Genomic DNA, 15883 nt, shown 5'->3' on the forward strand with positions numbered 1-15883 from the left:
AAAGGTGTGATGAAGCCCTTAGACCAAAACAATAGAAATGGCGTGATAAAATAAATTATTCTGATCAAGCTTACGATTAACACTGGGACAAAAGTTATTTTAAAATTATTAATATCTAACATACAATCCAGGAATATTTTGAAAGCAGAAGAGATTGATTATACGTCATGGGAAGATCCTTTCATATTGGTTGATCGCCTGAGACTGTTGGTGGCATCGGTTCGTGGAGAAAACTACTCGCACATAGACGATGTAGCCTCCATGCATAAGGAACTGAGGGAAGCTTGCTACATACGTTAATCACTTGTTTAACTTGCAAGTGCATAATGTAAAAATAAATCAATTATTTATATTCCAAAATATATTGTTTCATTTGTTGTAGTTGTTTTTTATAACTAAGACTAAGTTCTCGTAATACAGCTTCCTTTATTGATGGTGCTTCCCAATTTACGTCCTTTTCGTTGATTGTGCTTCCGATTGTGCTTCCTCTCCGTTTATTGTGCTTCCAATTGTGCTTTCTTTTCAACGATTGTGTTTCCTCTTTGTTGATTGGCTTCCGAGTGTGCTTCCTTTTTGAATTTACTTCCCAATAAGCTTCTTTTAAATTGATTTTGGATCGATAAGTCTGTACTCATGACATTATTGGTCTCGTGGTTCTTAGATACCTAGTCTAAACTCCTGACATTGTACATGGCTTGTTTAAAAACAAATTTCAAGTATCATTGAAAAATAGAATAACTCTTTGTTCAGAGATGCTTGGTATATACGCCTTACATTGAACAAGACCTGGTTGGAACGTATTCCAAGTATCGAAAATTAGATTACAATGATAGGCACAGCGACAATGTATTTATTTCGTCGGACAGTTAACTTGTATAGAGTCGTTTTTCGTAGAGTGAGTTATACATAAACTTTACGAAAGGTAATGGTAAATATATTTGAAAATTTATTATAAACTTTAGTTACTCTTATCACTGCCCGAGAATCAAACCAAAGACGAAAATCTATCTAGTTTATCTTACATTAATAGAGGACTTTTTTAAATTTTGGAATTCTTCCCGAATTTTCAGCTAAATGAGTACTAATTTCCAAGATGGTGAGAAAATTTTAAGATGGTGGACGCCCTGGTACTAAATAATTACTTCACTCTATCGGGTAAAAATTAAAAAAACGTTGTGGTAGCACCCTATTACAGACAAAAAAAGTTTTATTCAAAATGGCGGCCTCCAGCAGACGAAAATAAAATGGCGGGCGTGACATCATACTAGCTTGCAATATATCTACCTTGGCATTGGTGGTGGGAGGTCAGTCTGTCGGTGGCTTCCGTGGAGGAAGGATCCGTTGCCATATTTTTTTTTTTTGCTATCGCTGAGTTTGAACTGAATACTTGATGAAGTAAGTGCGTTTTTTAATTAAAAATTAATTAGTATTGTATTTAAGAATTTATTTATAAATTTTAAGATTTTTTCCCAATTTTTAAGATGGCGACCGTGTGATCTTAATCTAATATGGTGAAATTGTATTTACTAAAATGTTAAATCATTAATTTATCATTAATTTTAAAAAAAAATCCTGCTTTTATAGCATAAAATGCAGATTTTTAAGATGGTGGCCATAACGAAAAGTGCAACGTTTCTAGAATCCAAGATGTAAAACAAATATTTTTCTTCCTTCTGCTGAATGTGTTCATTACTGCACCAGTAATCCATAGGAATTTCGAACATAGCTTACTTTTACTTGTTGCGTGTTTGAAGGCTAATTAGGATATCGTAATTCTTCCTATCTTAAGAAGCTAACAACTTCAGCCCATTTGGTTCACTTCCCCATCTCTGGCATCAGCACCAATTGAGTGTTTTTGGCACACAGAGCAGCACTGCAGTCGAATGTCACACATCACAGAAACAAAAAGTGAAAATTTACGTCCTCGGGATGAAATATCCCAAAAATGTTCTTGAGTAATTGCTAGCACTTACACCAAGTTAAAATCCCGCCTTATCGGAACGTAGATATTTATCTTGAGTTTTTCCTGCGAACGAACTGAGTGCATATTGCTGAGAAGTTTTATGATTGCTCATGAACTAAAAAATCCAGGTTGGTCATGAAGTACACGACATTCTTGATCCGTCAGTGTTTGGTGAGAGCAGCACGCCGCGCGTCGCAGGCAAACTGAGGGCAGTGATGTGGCATGGCAGCGGCCCTGATGGCGGAGCGAGACCACCCCGTGAGCCACCTCACCTATCTCATGCTGACGGTGGTTCTGCTGTTTCAGTAAGCCTGGTGGCGGAGCAGGACTTCCCCGTGCGCCACTTCACCGACTTCATGCTGACGGTGGAGTCCCCGGAGGAGCAGCCGGCGGGCAGCTTCTCGCCGTCCAGCAACACCTTCACCAAGTTTAGCGAGCGCTGTCGCAACGCCGTGGTGCAGACCTCGTCCATGCCCAAGCTTCAGGTGTCGGCCTATTGGAGGGCGCCTCCCCCGGGCAGCGGCTGTGTGGTGTTCAGGTGCGGCCGCCTGGCTCAAATACACTCCTAATCCATATTGGCTTTTTCTGTTTCTTTCAGTATTTTGTCACCTAATTTAGTACATTTATTTTGCCGAAATAACTTGATTTAATTTTGCAGTTTACTTTATAGTCCAGTCAAATTGTGATTTTACCGTGAAAGTTGTGGGGTAGTTTTGATTTTTTTTAAATTCTTATGCTTTTTGAGGTGCTAAATCCGAGTTTGAGGTTTGCTAACAAAATTTCGTGACGCAAAATTAAATTTTTTTTTCAAAAAGTAAAGATCTCTTTTTTTTTTTTTTGCTTTTTTTTTTGCCTATGATTCGAAAACTATCGACTTTTCGTAAATAACCTTTCTATTTAAAATGAAAGTATCTAAAATTTCCAAAAAAAAATATTTTTAGGTTTTTTTCTCCGACTAACCGTTTGGGCACAAGCACTAAGTTAGTTGAAAATTGGTGTATTTTGGCTGTGACCCCAAAAACCCTATTCTTCCACTCCAAAACTCTAATTTATTATTAACAGCTGTAATTTTGTGAATTCGATTCAGTTACTTATATTTTATATGTAAAGGTAGATACAGGTCATTTTTTTTTTTTTTTAAATTAGGTACATAATTTTCAAGTTATTAAATTAAATCCGAGATTGTACAAATTCGGTTACAAAAAAGCTGATATTGTAACGACCAATCTTCAAACATTATTTTTTATATTATTACATATGATTTTTTCTTAGCCTAAGTTATTCTAAGTGTGTAAGGGGAGGGTCCTGGTTAGAGGAGGACCTAAGTGTGTCTCAGGCCGAAGCCTATACACTCTACCATGCGGGGTATTAACCATGCAGTACAAGGGCACGTGCATCATGTGCTAATTGGGGTTTGTTGACCAGCCATGGCTGCAATTGGCGCCATGGCTGACGCGACATTGATAGTCTATCTTAAAAGCTAACTAATGTGACCCAGGTAAAATCTGCATGGACACAGGGAAAACCCTGGGCCGTGTCATGCGGGTATCAATTATCATGCATTAAGCAAGCAGGAAACTACTGGACGAGAGGGAAAAAAGGTCCAGGTAAGAAGAGTTGGGTGGGGATAAAAAATCAACCATGCAGGGGTTGGGAGCTTGGGCCTTGCGGCCCGCATTGTTATTGTTGGGCACACCTGGGTTATTATTAACCCGGGGCGCATGCGCCCCCAGGGGCGAGCGACTTCACTCGTCAGCCCAGCCCAGCTGCCCAGGCAGCCACCTCATATGATTTTATATTACATATTTATATGAGCAAAAAAATTATATGATCCATAGTTGTTTAGAGGTTTCAGGCTGAGGTTCTTCGAAGGCAGCGGATTCTCACATAGATTCTGATTTTTCTATCGTCAGTATCGGGGCTTGTACATCTGGAAAATGAAATAGGTGGTGATAAAACAACTTGTGACCATATCTCAAGGAGACATCAATGATTACGAAATATATTGTGATATTAGACATACATTGAACATCGTTTAAGCATATTTATTCTGTCTGTTCTCGATCTCTTTCTTCAGTCTCTTCTTCATCTATGTCAGTGCTGTCTTCCGGGGGCTCGACATTATTACACAGCCCTTCACACGATGTGCAGATCGGACAGCAATGAAGACCTGCCTTCCTGCATCCACAATTGTGTTGGCAGCCTTTTTTAGATTTACAAGATATGTGCTTAAGTATCGAGACTGGTGCAAGTGGTTTGCACTGACACGTACCACTTCTTGTTTTTTTTTCCACCCACCACTCGTTCGGGTCTCCCTGTTGCTCGTCGAGTGTATTTTGACTAGATAACCATTGCTGCATCTGAAAGTAAACCCTCAGTGAATGTTGTCGTGCAGCAGATTCGGTGCGGGTAGTGAGGCAATGTTGGTTTTACTTTTGTAAGATGAAGATACACATTGCCTGTGTCTCAAATCGTTCAGGCTAGTATCATGTCATCTCCCATACAGAGCCATGAGGAACACATTTCTTGCTTCAGCAATCTCGTCCTGATATGCATGAGGGTCTTTGAAAGCATCAATGATTGGTTGCAGGTCATTGTTCTTTTGCAGGACTGAGAAAGTTCAGTTTCCCCTGGTTAAAAATAGCAAACGTATTGTCACAACCACTCATCGCGTGCAGGAACAATACATGGTCTGATAGGATTTCATAAGTGGCAATATGAGGATTGTAGAGTGCTTTCGACACCTTTCCTTTTCCTGGTATCAAAAAGAAGACAGTTTTATGTCTGGGCTACACACGTAAATCAAAATCACTAAAAGGTATATATCTTCCCCCATCACTGTCACATATTCATTTGACAGGGGCAACATAAGAGCTGTTGAGATAATTAGGATATCGGCATCCTCTACAGTTGCTGTGAATACATTTTTGCATCATCCAATTTTTCCGTTGACATAGATATCAACCGGCTCTTGTTTCTGGAATTTGCAAGGAAACTCTCCTGTGAGACAGTGGGCAACATCTATTCTGTAAATGATATTGCAGCAGATTGTTTTCTTTGTGCTCCTCTCAATCGTTAAATGCAGTTGGTGCTTTCACAAGCTTCGTCAGGGTAGCCATAAAAAAAAATGGCATTGGATTTGTAGTTTGACTTGACATAATATGATACATAACTGCTGCAAATTTCTGCATATGTCTGGCTGTTGTGCCATTTGACCCGGTGTAACAAAAACCCTCAATCGATGACATAATTTGTATTATTCAAATCTGCCTGTTAATCGGTTCAAAATCCCTGTACAAGATCGATTTTGTTCCTTTTCTCATCCCATGCTCATCGAAAATAGATAGAGGGTAGGGAATAAGTTCGTAATGCAAAAATTCTCGCAGATCTTCATCTGAATTTACCACGATGGTCATTCGTTGGAAAAGTGTGGTTGGATTGATGACCACAGTAAATGAAATCCACCCAGCCTTATTACATAATTTGACATAGCAAGATCATCGGGATGGCTAGCAAAAATGTTTTGTGCCTTGAGGTAAAGTGGTTGTCAAATGTCACCAGACAGGTTACTTGGTTTAAGGATGTAGTCCTCTCTACTGCAGTCAACAACGCTGTGAATATTGTATCATATTTACTTGCAGGAGCATTGATAAATGGCTGGTAACTAACAAACGTAAGATAACATGGGATATCTCTTGCTTATCACATACAGCTGCAGCAGATCAGGCACAGATTAAATCACAATTTCAATTGTTTAATGTATATCTTTGAGATCTTTTATCTTGATTTCATTTAAACCATCAGGTTGTGTCCTTTTTAAATGAATCAGTTAAACAGTTCCATAACTTACATAATCCTTAGGTGTGGGTATTATTTTCAGCCGAAGAATGAATTGATTGGGGACTACTGCATGTTTTGATGTTATACAGCAAATTCCACCCATGATGTGAAAGGTATTGTATCCGTTCATTGTGTGTACGTTAAAATCAGCATTATCTTACACCTCCTGTGAAAAGCACGGCTGGTTAACTTTCAGTGGATCAATGTTGATTGCTGATGCTTCCAGGCGAAGAGCTTCTGAATATGACGAACAAAACCCCAATGAGGAAACCTCATCAACTATTTTCCTTGGGCCGTATTTCTTGTACAAAAACGCTGCCAACCCTACAAGGATTGGTGAGAAAAATGATCTGGGCCTCACTTCTGCTGCAAAACTATGAGACCGCACTGTGCTCTTTTTTTCCACATGTCATGATCCCCATGTTTTTTGTTTAATACAACTCTTTCCATAAATATACTGAGGGTTTTAGGAATGAGATTCTCATTTCCTACCAAAAACGTATCAGGTAGGGGTACTGTTCTGTCTATAAATCTGGCTGTGGTTATCCTCAACTGTAATTGCAGCAGCTGTCTTAACAATCCGAAGTCTTTCCTCTTGTTCATTTTTTAACACCTTCTTGTACCAAGCATTATTCAAAATTTTACACCCTGTGTTTTTAAAACACACTACAGGCTCCTTGTTTGGAGAAAAGTTAGTTATTATGTCGCTTCCGTATTTATTGAGTAGATGAGATTTTACTCTCTTTTAACAGGACGATAATCACCTTTGATTTGGTCCATCAACTCGCTAAGCGAAAACTGGCATTCTTCATCACTATTCTCAAGATATGTGTAGACATATTCCATTGCTGCTTCAACGTCATTACCGAATGGACCTCTTTTTCTCTTCTCTTGAGTTTTTGAGCGATTTTACAGTTTTCTCATGTTTAAACTATGATACTGGCAATCAGCGACCACCAAGTCTGAGACAGGCAAAATACATTTGATTATGACTTGTCCATACTCATCACAACGTTCTTCTGCTTTTTTGATAATAGTTTCCTTCACTTTCAAAACTTGAACCTGATACACAATATTGCGATTGGTTTTCTGTTTTCTTTGTTGGTCTATAGACTCAGTCTTTATGACAAGGCCACACATAACACAATGAGTTTTGAAAATGAAAGGTGCTTTATCAGTAGAACGTCTTTTGAATTTGCTCCCTACCCTGCTCCACCTTCTTCAAATGAGCTGCAATCATTCTTTCATCACTGTAGTTTTTACGACATCGCTCATGAACTTCAACTGGAAATTTTTTACTTAGTTTAGCATGCTCACCATCATTCCTCTTCTTGCTTGACTCGATCATTTTTTTCAAAAATTTTTCCCGCACTGTTGTCGCCTTTTATACATCATTATCCAGCACTTCATCACAAATAAAACACATATTTAAAGCCATTTTTAACACTGCGCGTAAACATAAATTTTTAAATTGTGTAGTCGTTGGACTAACACCGAACTACTATCCTCGCTTCATACTGCCACGGGCAGTGAGGAAATGTCGGGTGTTATTATTTTAGTGGGTGTAGAAGGGAGGACCCCTCCTGAACAATTCGAAGGACCTTGAGACGGGGAACACAGGTACACAGTAACTGACGGGTGATGGTGACGAATAGTTGGGGCCAGGAATCTTGCGAGCTGTCAGAGCGGGGCTGAAGGGCACATAAGAAGAAGGGTGACAAGGAAAGTAGGGGAAGAAGCGGAAATGAGTGTACTGCAGTGGAGACAATCAGTCTCCCTTCCTGCATTACTAACCGTGTGAAGTATATTCACAGTAAAGACGAGTAATGGATCCGAATGTAAAACGTAAAACTAATAAGGTGATTCACAGTAGAGAGAGAAATAATATAATAAATTATAATTAAATAACAATATATAAAATAAGAGCACTTTTAAACTAGACGGGCAGTTATAAAATATTTTTGTACGTCGGGAGAGAATAAATATAATAAAATGAACTTACAAAACGAAATTATATTTGCACAGAATTTAAATACAATATTATTGTAAAAGTGCTTTTTAGTTCTGGAGAAGGCATCATAATTAAAACCTGGCTTCAGTGTATTCAACTTAAAACTAGGAGAGATTCACTAAATGATAGCCGTTAATAATATATTAGAGTTTTATAGTGCAAAAAGTGGGTTTTTTGCAGAGACAGCCGAAATACGCAATATTCAACTAGCGCTAGAGCCCGAACGTTTCATCGGAGAAAAAAAATCTAAAACAAAAAAATAGTAGGAGATTTTAGGTACTTTCATTTTGAATATAAATGCTATTTACGAAAAGTTGATAGTTTTCGATTCATAAGCAAAAAAATGCCAAAAAAGACATTTTTTACCTTTTTTGATTTTTTTAATGTTGTGACACGAAATTTTGTTACCAAACCTCAAAATTGGATTCAGCACCCCAAAAACATAATCATAGAAGAAATCAAAACTACCCCAAAACTTTCCTGCTAGGGGCCCTTTTGAGTACGAATTGACTAGATTAAGTGATTACTTAAAAAGCAAATATTTCTTCGAAAATAAACATAAAATCGGATTACCTTAAAATTTGCTTATAAACATAACCTTAACAATAAATCAGATATCAAAAATTTTATCTCAATTTGATCAATAATATAATCAAAGTAATATAATCAGATGATTATCATATAATTTTTATATTGTAATTTTAAAGCTTTATTAATTAAATCGAATATATTTGAATATTTACATAAGTATTACTTAAATCAAAGTCTTTTTTGGTAAACACCGAGTCAAATATATACATTGAAAATAGTACTATTTACTATCTCGAAAAAATTAAAAATTACATTTTTATTAGGAATAAAAAAAGGCATTTTTATAATTTAAAATATATCACTCCGCAATTTACACTTTACTCTTTTTGAAAAATTGTTTTATTTAAGTACTTTTGATTGATTGCTGAGTATAAACATTTGTTAAAAGTTTTTTTTTCAAATACATATTACATTTTGTAATTTTCACTGTATACTATGAATATATATCCAGCAATTTATATAGGTATGTATTAGAATAATCGAGCATTCAAGTTTGTTTTTTTAAGTTTAAAATTACTATTGAATCATTTTTCTGATAATTTCTGTTTGATTTTTATTGTTTTCTGTAATTATTCAGGTTTTTTATAGTATTTGTTTCCAAACCACTTTACATTTTTTATTCTACTCTTACATTATGAATAAAATTTTAAATCATCTATTTGGTTAATACTCGTTTATTTAAAACAGTAGTTTTATATTATTTTCATAAAGTCTTTGCACACTGTTTCCAAAATTTAAAGATATTGCCTACCATATTTTATACTTTTACCACTTTTACCTGACCACATGTATTTAAACTATTAATTTGATGTCTATTGTTCTGAAAAAGTATAAAGGTTTTGTTGAATCTTATTTTTAAATATACTATTAATTTTCTAAACTTTTATTTTAAGACCCCATACATTATTAGGCCTACCTACTTAAAAGTATAGCTATAAAAATTAAATTACTTTGTACATCAATAATCTGATTTAATTGAGAAAGAAAAGAGAATTTTATATTTTCCAGTTACTAAATATAAATTTGTTTTAATAGTAAAGAGAAAAAAATTGACATGCCAAAATAGAAAATGATAATTTTAGCTGTAAAATGTTATTCTTCATATTTTGTGTGTGTTTGATTGACTTGGTTTTCAGCGTATGTTTTTGGTTGTGTTTTATTTTCAAATTGTTCTTCTTTGCTGCACGCTGTTTTTCCTACATTTGTTTGCTCACAATTGCAAATATTACTATGTTAGGCAGTGAGTTTGTTCTTATTATTATATTATCACAAAGTGGTTAACCAAGTAGGAATAATTAAAATAAAATCAGTACGAATGAATCTATAAAGAGTTGACTATAACGTTTTTGGGGGAAGAAGTAATACTAAGTAAACTCGCTTGGCATATATTTAAAAATTGTGAAAGTAAATAAGTCTTATAATGCCTCTTAATTTAACAAAGTCCTCTCTGCTTTAATGGATTTAGATTTTGCACCCTATGCGGGATGTTTAGAGATAGATAAATAAATGTAGATACTTAAAATTAACTTAACACTAATTCAAAACAAACTATCGTTTATCATAAAATTTCTAAAGGTCAAAACCAGTATCTATTAACAGGTAGCCTTTACAGTTTACGATTTAAATTACCATTAAAATTCACAACAATTATCTTTCAGTAATGACTAAAAAAAATTTTTAATGACCAAATAAGGGAGAGTGAGAGAGAACTTCACCAAAATCTACTCCAATTCGGTATGACGTGTTAACTTAAGAATCTCTAAAACCTTGCTTATTATTACAAACAAGAACGTAATTATGGTACTTTCGTTTCTATAAAATTATTTACATAAGATAATATTTAATAAGAACACAAACGTTACTCTTATGGAAGTTAAAAGAGGTGTATTTAAAATTAATAAGAAACAAAAACGAAAATATATCATACTAATATCTCAATCAAAATGATTTATTAAAATATTTTTTTAATATATAAATTGAACAAAAATTCTTTTCAACCATACAGTTATTCTAAAGAAATAAACAGTCTTCCCACAAAGGGCTACCTACATCTATTCTCACATAGCTTCCCCTTGTTTTCCCTTGCTGTGGCAGGACAAAGATTGATTATGACGACCAACAATTTATACAGAGAGCTACTTTAACCGTGAAATATGCCTGTCAGTCCCAGCCGTCTTGGAGAATTGATGAAGTGAGTATGGTGTGGCTGAAACCAAATTTAAATAAATAAATATACAGGAGTACAGCCGTATCATTTTCCATCATCTCTGAAGTGGTCCCCTTTCCCAAGAAAATTTAAGTATTGCTTTAGGACCTAATATTTAGCAGGAAACATTACATACACAGTTTGAAATGTTTAAGAAATGTAGTGGTCGTATTTCCTGACGTCTAGTGATGGGTCACTGTTTCAACTCTCACCTTGCATTATATTTTATTACAATAACCGAATTAAGTCACTGCTAAGTGTGTCAAATACGCAACTGCTGGTTTGGCTCTACGTTCAGATGTTTTCGCTAAGCGTAACATATAGTTTAGTCATTCATCAACGCCAGGAAAATTCACAGACCAATAGCTATCGCTATAGTTATGTTTACCACGTAACCAAAGTCGCCAGTATTTTATACAATCAACAGATTTAGTTTTACATGAATACTATGTAATTTAATACTTAAAAATAAGTGAGTATTAAATTAGATAAAAATACAACCTCATATTTTTCATCTCACATCATTTACACTAGTTGAAAATCTAAAAATATTAACACTATCATTTACAATTTTAAAAAAGAATTAAATTAATCAAAAATGTATTTCAAAGAGATACTTAACATATTATTTCGGTCTTCAGTAATTTTCTAAGACGCAAATGTGGCCAGGGTATTGATTGGGAGTATTAAATAAATTTGTTTGTCGGAAAGTTGTTGCTGGTGTAATCGGGTTATCATACCGAACTGATTGTGAATGCTGGTTCCGTGGTAGATTATCGCTGACATTGGTCCAGAAGAAGATGCTGATCACAAGTGTGGTGTGGAACATGTGGAGATGTGTCGGTGCGCGCAGGGCCAGCGTCGTGGAGATGAGGAGTCTGTGGTACATGGACGACGGCCCGCTGAGCCTGCAGCTGTGCGAGGAGCCCGCCGAGGACGACGCCAGCAGCGCCATTCTCGATCCTTGCTGCGCGTGCGAGGAGGCCAAGTACGAGGTCTGCACCTGTCCTCATTCCTCAGCCGTACTCGCTGCCAGTGCATGCGACTGCCGTCTCGGCTCGCGGTTCTGTTGAACGCGGTACTTTTCCAGCTCACCGTCAGGTTCGCCTTCCGCGCGACACTTGGTAAAAATTCATAACTACAGATTAAGTAAACATGGTGACATCCTTAACCAAACAAAACCAAAACCAGTTTTTACTACTACGGGTGTAAAATGCAAAGTATTTAAAATAAACTTACATTCATGTTGAATTTAATTTTATGCTGTCAATTGCACTAAATACTTGTTTAGTGTATACCATATAATTTTATTTTAAAATATTCACCTCTATTACTACTTACGAGGTGATATTTCAGAAAACGATGAATATGAGATGGTAGTTTAAGGTACATTGATTTATCATTGCAAATATCTTAAATCAAGTTTCATTGGCTAAGTAGGAATTATTTTTTAACGTAAAGGCCATATTTGAAAACCTTCTCCTCTTTTTTGGGGGGTAAAATTTCAACACGTTTCCAAAAATATTAAAACCATCCTACGTAAATAATTATTTAATAATTCTTATTCAGGTTCTGACAGTTGGCTGGATTGTATTCAAAGATATGAGCTTTTACTGTAAAACTGTACCCACCCCATTTATAACACTTTGCAGGCCAACCTCGAAAAAAAAATTTTAAGAACAAAGTATTTCATTATATGTTATTCTTACATAGTTTCTTACCTTCTACTTGATTTTCTTTGGATATATAAGTTATGATATATCTAAACTTAAACCTTACTTATCACCTCCTTAAAGGCCAAATTCCAAAAAAAAAAAAAAAAAAAAAAAAAAAAAAACTTAAATTTTAATGCATTTTATTTATTTTAGTTTATTACCTTAAGACCTAGTAAATTCAAAATAATGCATTTTTTAACCACACTTACCTGTTTTACACCACTTAGGAGTGGAGTCTCCCAAAAACGTTAAAATCAGTTTTCATTATTTTTACTACTCTCGCTAAATCCATAATGCCTTACTTTATAAGTTTCGGTCATACGATTTTTTTTAATAAATCACAATTTACCCCTTTTTGCCTCTTTAAAGAATAAATTTAGTTGAAAGACAAAAAAAATATTTATAACTATACATGTATGTTTTTCTTTCATGGAAAAAGATATTTTAAATAGCTAAAACCTCTGGTTATTTCTTTCAAAATTTTGTTTCCGTTTGTTTATTCGTCTGTCTGTCGTATTTTTGTCTGTATATTTTTTTCGGGAGGAATCAAATACAACTTAACTGATCTAAATTAATTTTTTCTAATATTAAGTTATTTGGGTAAACTTATACACTAGGCAATAAATAATAACATAAAAGGGATAAATATAGTTTTAGAATAATTATTCCTATATTCGAAGCTGGCGAAGTATAAGAGGAGATAATGGGTATTAATGAAAAACCTCCCAAAACTACCAAACCACATTTGCCAGATTAAAAACATTGTTTCCCTAAGAGGTATAAAAGGGGTATTTTTTTTAAGAACAGTGCATAGTTCAAATTATACTGCACTAGTTCAGAAACTAAGTACAGACAACTTTCATTCATAAGGAGTTAATTATTTTTTTCTTATTTTTTTATTCGTCCATTAAGTGGAGTGAAAATGAAATAAGTATTGATTTATTTAAAAAATGTATTCTTTCCGAACATAAAACAAGCTCTAAAATAAAATTATGAGTAAAAATAAAAAAAAAACATTATTATAGAACTAAACTTGACTGTTAACTATTTGTGGTATTTCACATTATAAAACGTCTAAGAACAAAATTGCGTATTGACTTTGAAATCTACTACAAATATCGGCAAGAAAATAAGAATGAACAAAATACATAAATAGCTTAATATTGTATTTTTTAAAGCATGATTATTAAGGGGGAGAAAAATAGGTAGGCATTATTTAATAAATTAAATAATATCTCCAAAGTCAACCAAGTCGAAGGAAGTTGGTGGTAAGAAACTGAGCAAGAATAACATACAATGTGTTACCTTGCACATTTTTATAGAAAGTTGCACCTGTTTTATGATTGTGCTTCCAAATTTACTTCTATTTCTATGATTGTCCTTCGACTTTGTTGAATGTGCTTTCGATTTTACTTTCTTTATGTTGATTGTGCTTCCGATTGTGCTTCCTTTATCTTGAATGTGCTTCCGAAGGTGCTTCCTTTTATTTGATTGTGTGTAGTAAAATCTGTAGTGACCGAATATTTACTAGTTCGAAACCTCTTGGTCTTGGTAAAATATTTTTCAAAGTCTCTTGATCTTTTAGTATGCATAAAGCATTTTACGATGGTCTAATTGACTGTAATTATCTAACGACGAAGAATGTTATGAGGTTCTGAAATGTCTAGCATATATGGCTGACATTGTTCATGACCAGGTCTCATGGCTTCAAGACGCTTGGTCTATATGTATGGCTTTGAACATGATCGGTTTAAAGGTTATTCTAAATATCGATAAACTAGACTTTCATGTTAGGCTTATCGACAACGTATTTAATTAATCGGACAGGTATATTGTCTTGAGTTGTTTTTTGTAAAGTGAATGATTAATAAACTCAAGGTAATGGAAAACAGAATGTAAACTTTTTTTAAATATTTAGTTACACTTGTCACTGGTCAAGAATCAAACCGAGTACAGGTATCCATTGATACAATATGTAAATTAATAAGTGATTTGTTCGATGAATTTAAGAATTTTTCCTTAATTTCTAGGTCAATAAATACACATTTCCAAGATGGCGGCTGGTAATAGATGATTTTATGCCTATTTTATGTCTTACCACCATATTTATTGAAGTTTGTATTTTTTACAAATAATTAAATTTTTTTTTGCTTCGCCCAGGAATCGAACCAAGGGCAGGAATCGATTCAATAAATCAGTATATTGACTGAAAATTTATTGAATGAATTTTGGACATTTTTCCTGAATTTCTAGCTGAATAATTACACAATTCCAATATGGCACCCAAATTTCAAGATCACGGCTGTCTCAGTAATAATAAATTATTACTGCACTCTAGCGGGTAAGACTTAAACTAATATGATGGAAATTCACTCTATCAGACGAGTACACACACAAGATAGCGTCCTCCAGCAGACGAAAACAAGATGGTGGCAATGTCCTCTAGCAGGTCATATAAGTTAACTATCACTCCTGGTAGAAAGTACTGTACACAAAATGGTGGATCCAAGATGGCCGTCAAGGTTAAAGGCCAAGGTAAAATTTCAAGGTCAAGTCAATGTCAAAGTTCAAGGCCAAAATTCATTGTCAAGGTTCAATGTCAAGGTCAAAGTTATGGTCAAATTTTAAGGTCAAGATTATAGTTCAAGATCAAGGTCAAAGTTAAGGTCAAAATTCAATGTCAAGGTTCTGGTCATCCAATATGGCTGCCATGGCATCACAATCTAAGATGGAGGTCGGCACCACGGCACCACAGCCTGAAGCCTGGCGCCGGATCCCCTTTTATTTAGGCCTACTACTCCTCAAAACGTTTTAAATTCCCGATGGGCAAGCCGCCCTAAGCCACCGAGGTCATGACCTTGACAATTAGGATGGCATAGCTGCAATTTGGAACTGACATCACCGTTGCAATTTTTGTTATGTTCGTTGTCTTTATAATCAGTTTTTTTTTATGCTAGAAAATCGGGAACAATTTAAAAATAATAAAAAATTAAATAATAAAATTTGAATACTAAACATTCCGCATTCTGCTATTAAGAAAATTGTCTGCCATCTGGAAATTCTGTAATTATTATCTAATTATTTGGATTAAAAATGTAATTTAATAAAAAATAAATTAATAAAATTTTATTTTAAAATAGACTCTTGGTCTCAGATTCCTCGGTTCAAACCCTTTCAGTGCCAAATTTGGCGACGGATCCATTCTCCACGGAATCAACAGACCGACTGACCTCCCACCACTAATGCTAAGGTATAAATATCGCCAGTTGGTATGATGTCACGTCCGCCATTTTGTTTTCTTCCGCTAGAGGGCGTTTCAACCATGTTAGTTTAATTTTTACCCACTTTAATGCAGTGATTTTTTTATTACTGTGTCGCCCACAATCTTTTAATTTGACCGCCATCTTGGAAGTATGTAGGCTATTTATTAAGCTAGACATTCGAAAAAAATTCAAAATTCATTAAAAATTCCGCAATTAATATATTATTGATTATATCGATTACAGAGCTTGGTTCAATACTTGATAGATGCAAAAAATAACAACTTTATGTAAAAA

General features: G+C 34.7%; 1 protein-coding gene across 1 annotated transcript in view; it reads left to right on the forward strand.

The window, feature by feature from the left end:
- The window catches only part of LOC134531649 (spondin-1), a 174545-nt gene that overhangs the window by 48984 nt on the left and 109678 nt on the right, over positions 1-15883 (forward strand). Inside the window, exons 3-4 of the mRNA XM_063367418.1 lie at positions 2270-2501; positions 11465-11606. Of these exons, the coding sequence (XP_063223488.1) occupies positions 2270-2501; positions 11465-11606 (374 nt within the window). The remainder of the gene's footprint in view (positions 1-2269; positions 2502-11464; positions 11607-15883) is intronic.

This window comes from Bacillus rossius, chromosome 5 (assembly GCF_032445375.1).
Source record: "Bacillus rossius redtenbacheri isolate Brsri chromosome 5, Brsri_v3, whole genome shotgun sequence".
NCBI classification, from domain to species: domain Eukaryota; kingdom Metazoa; phylum Arthropoda; class Insecta; order Phasmatodea; family Bacillidae; genus Bacillus; species Bacillus rossius.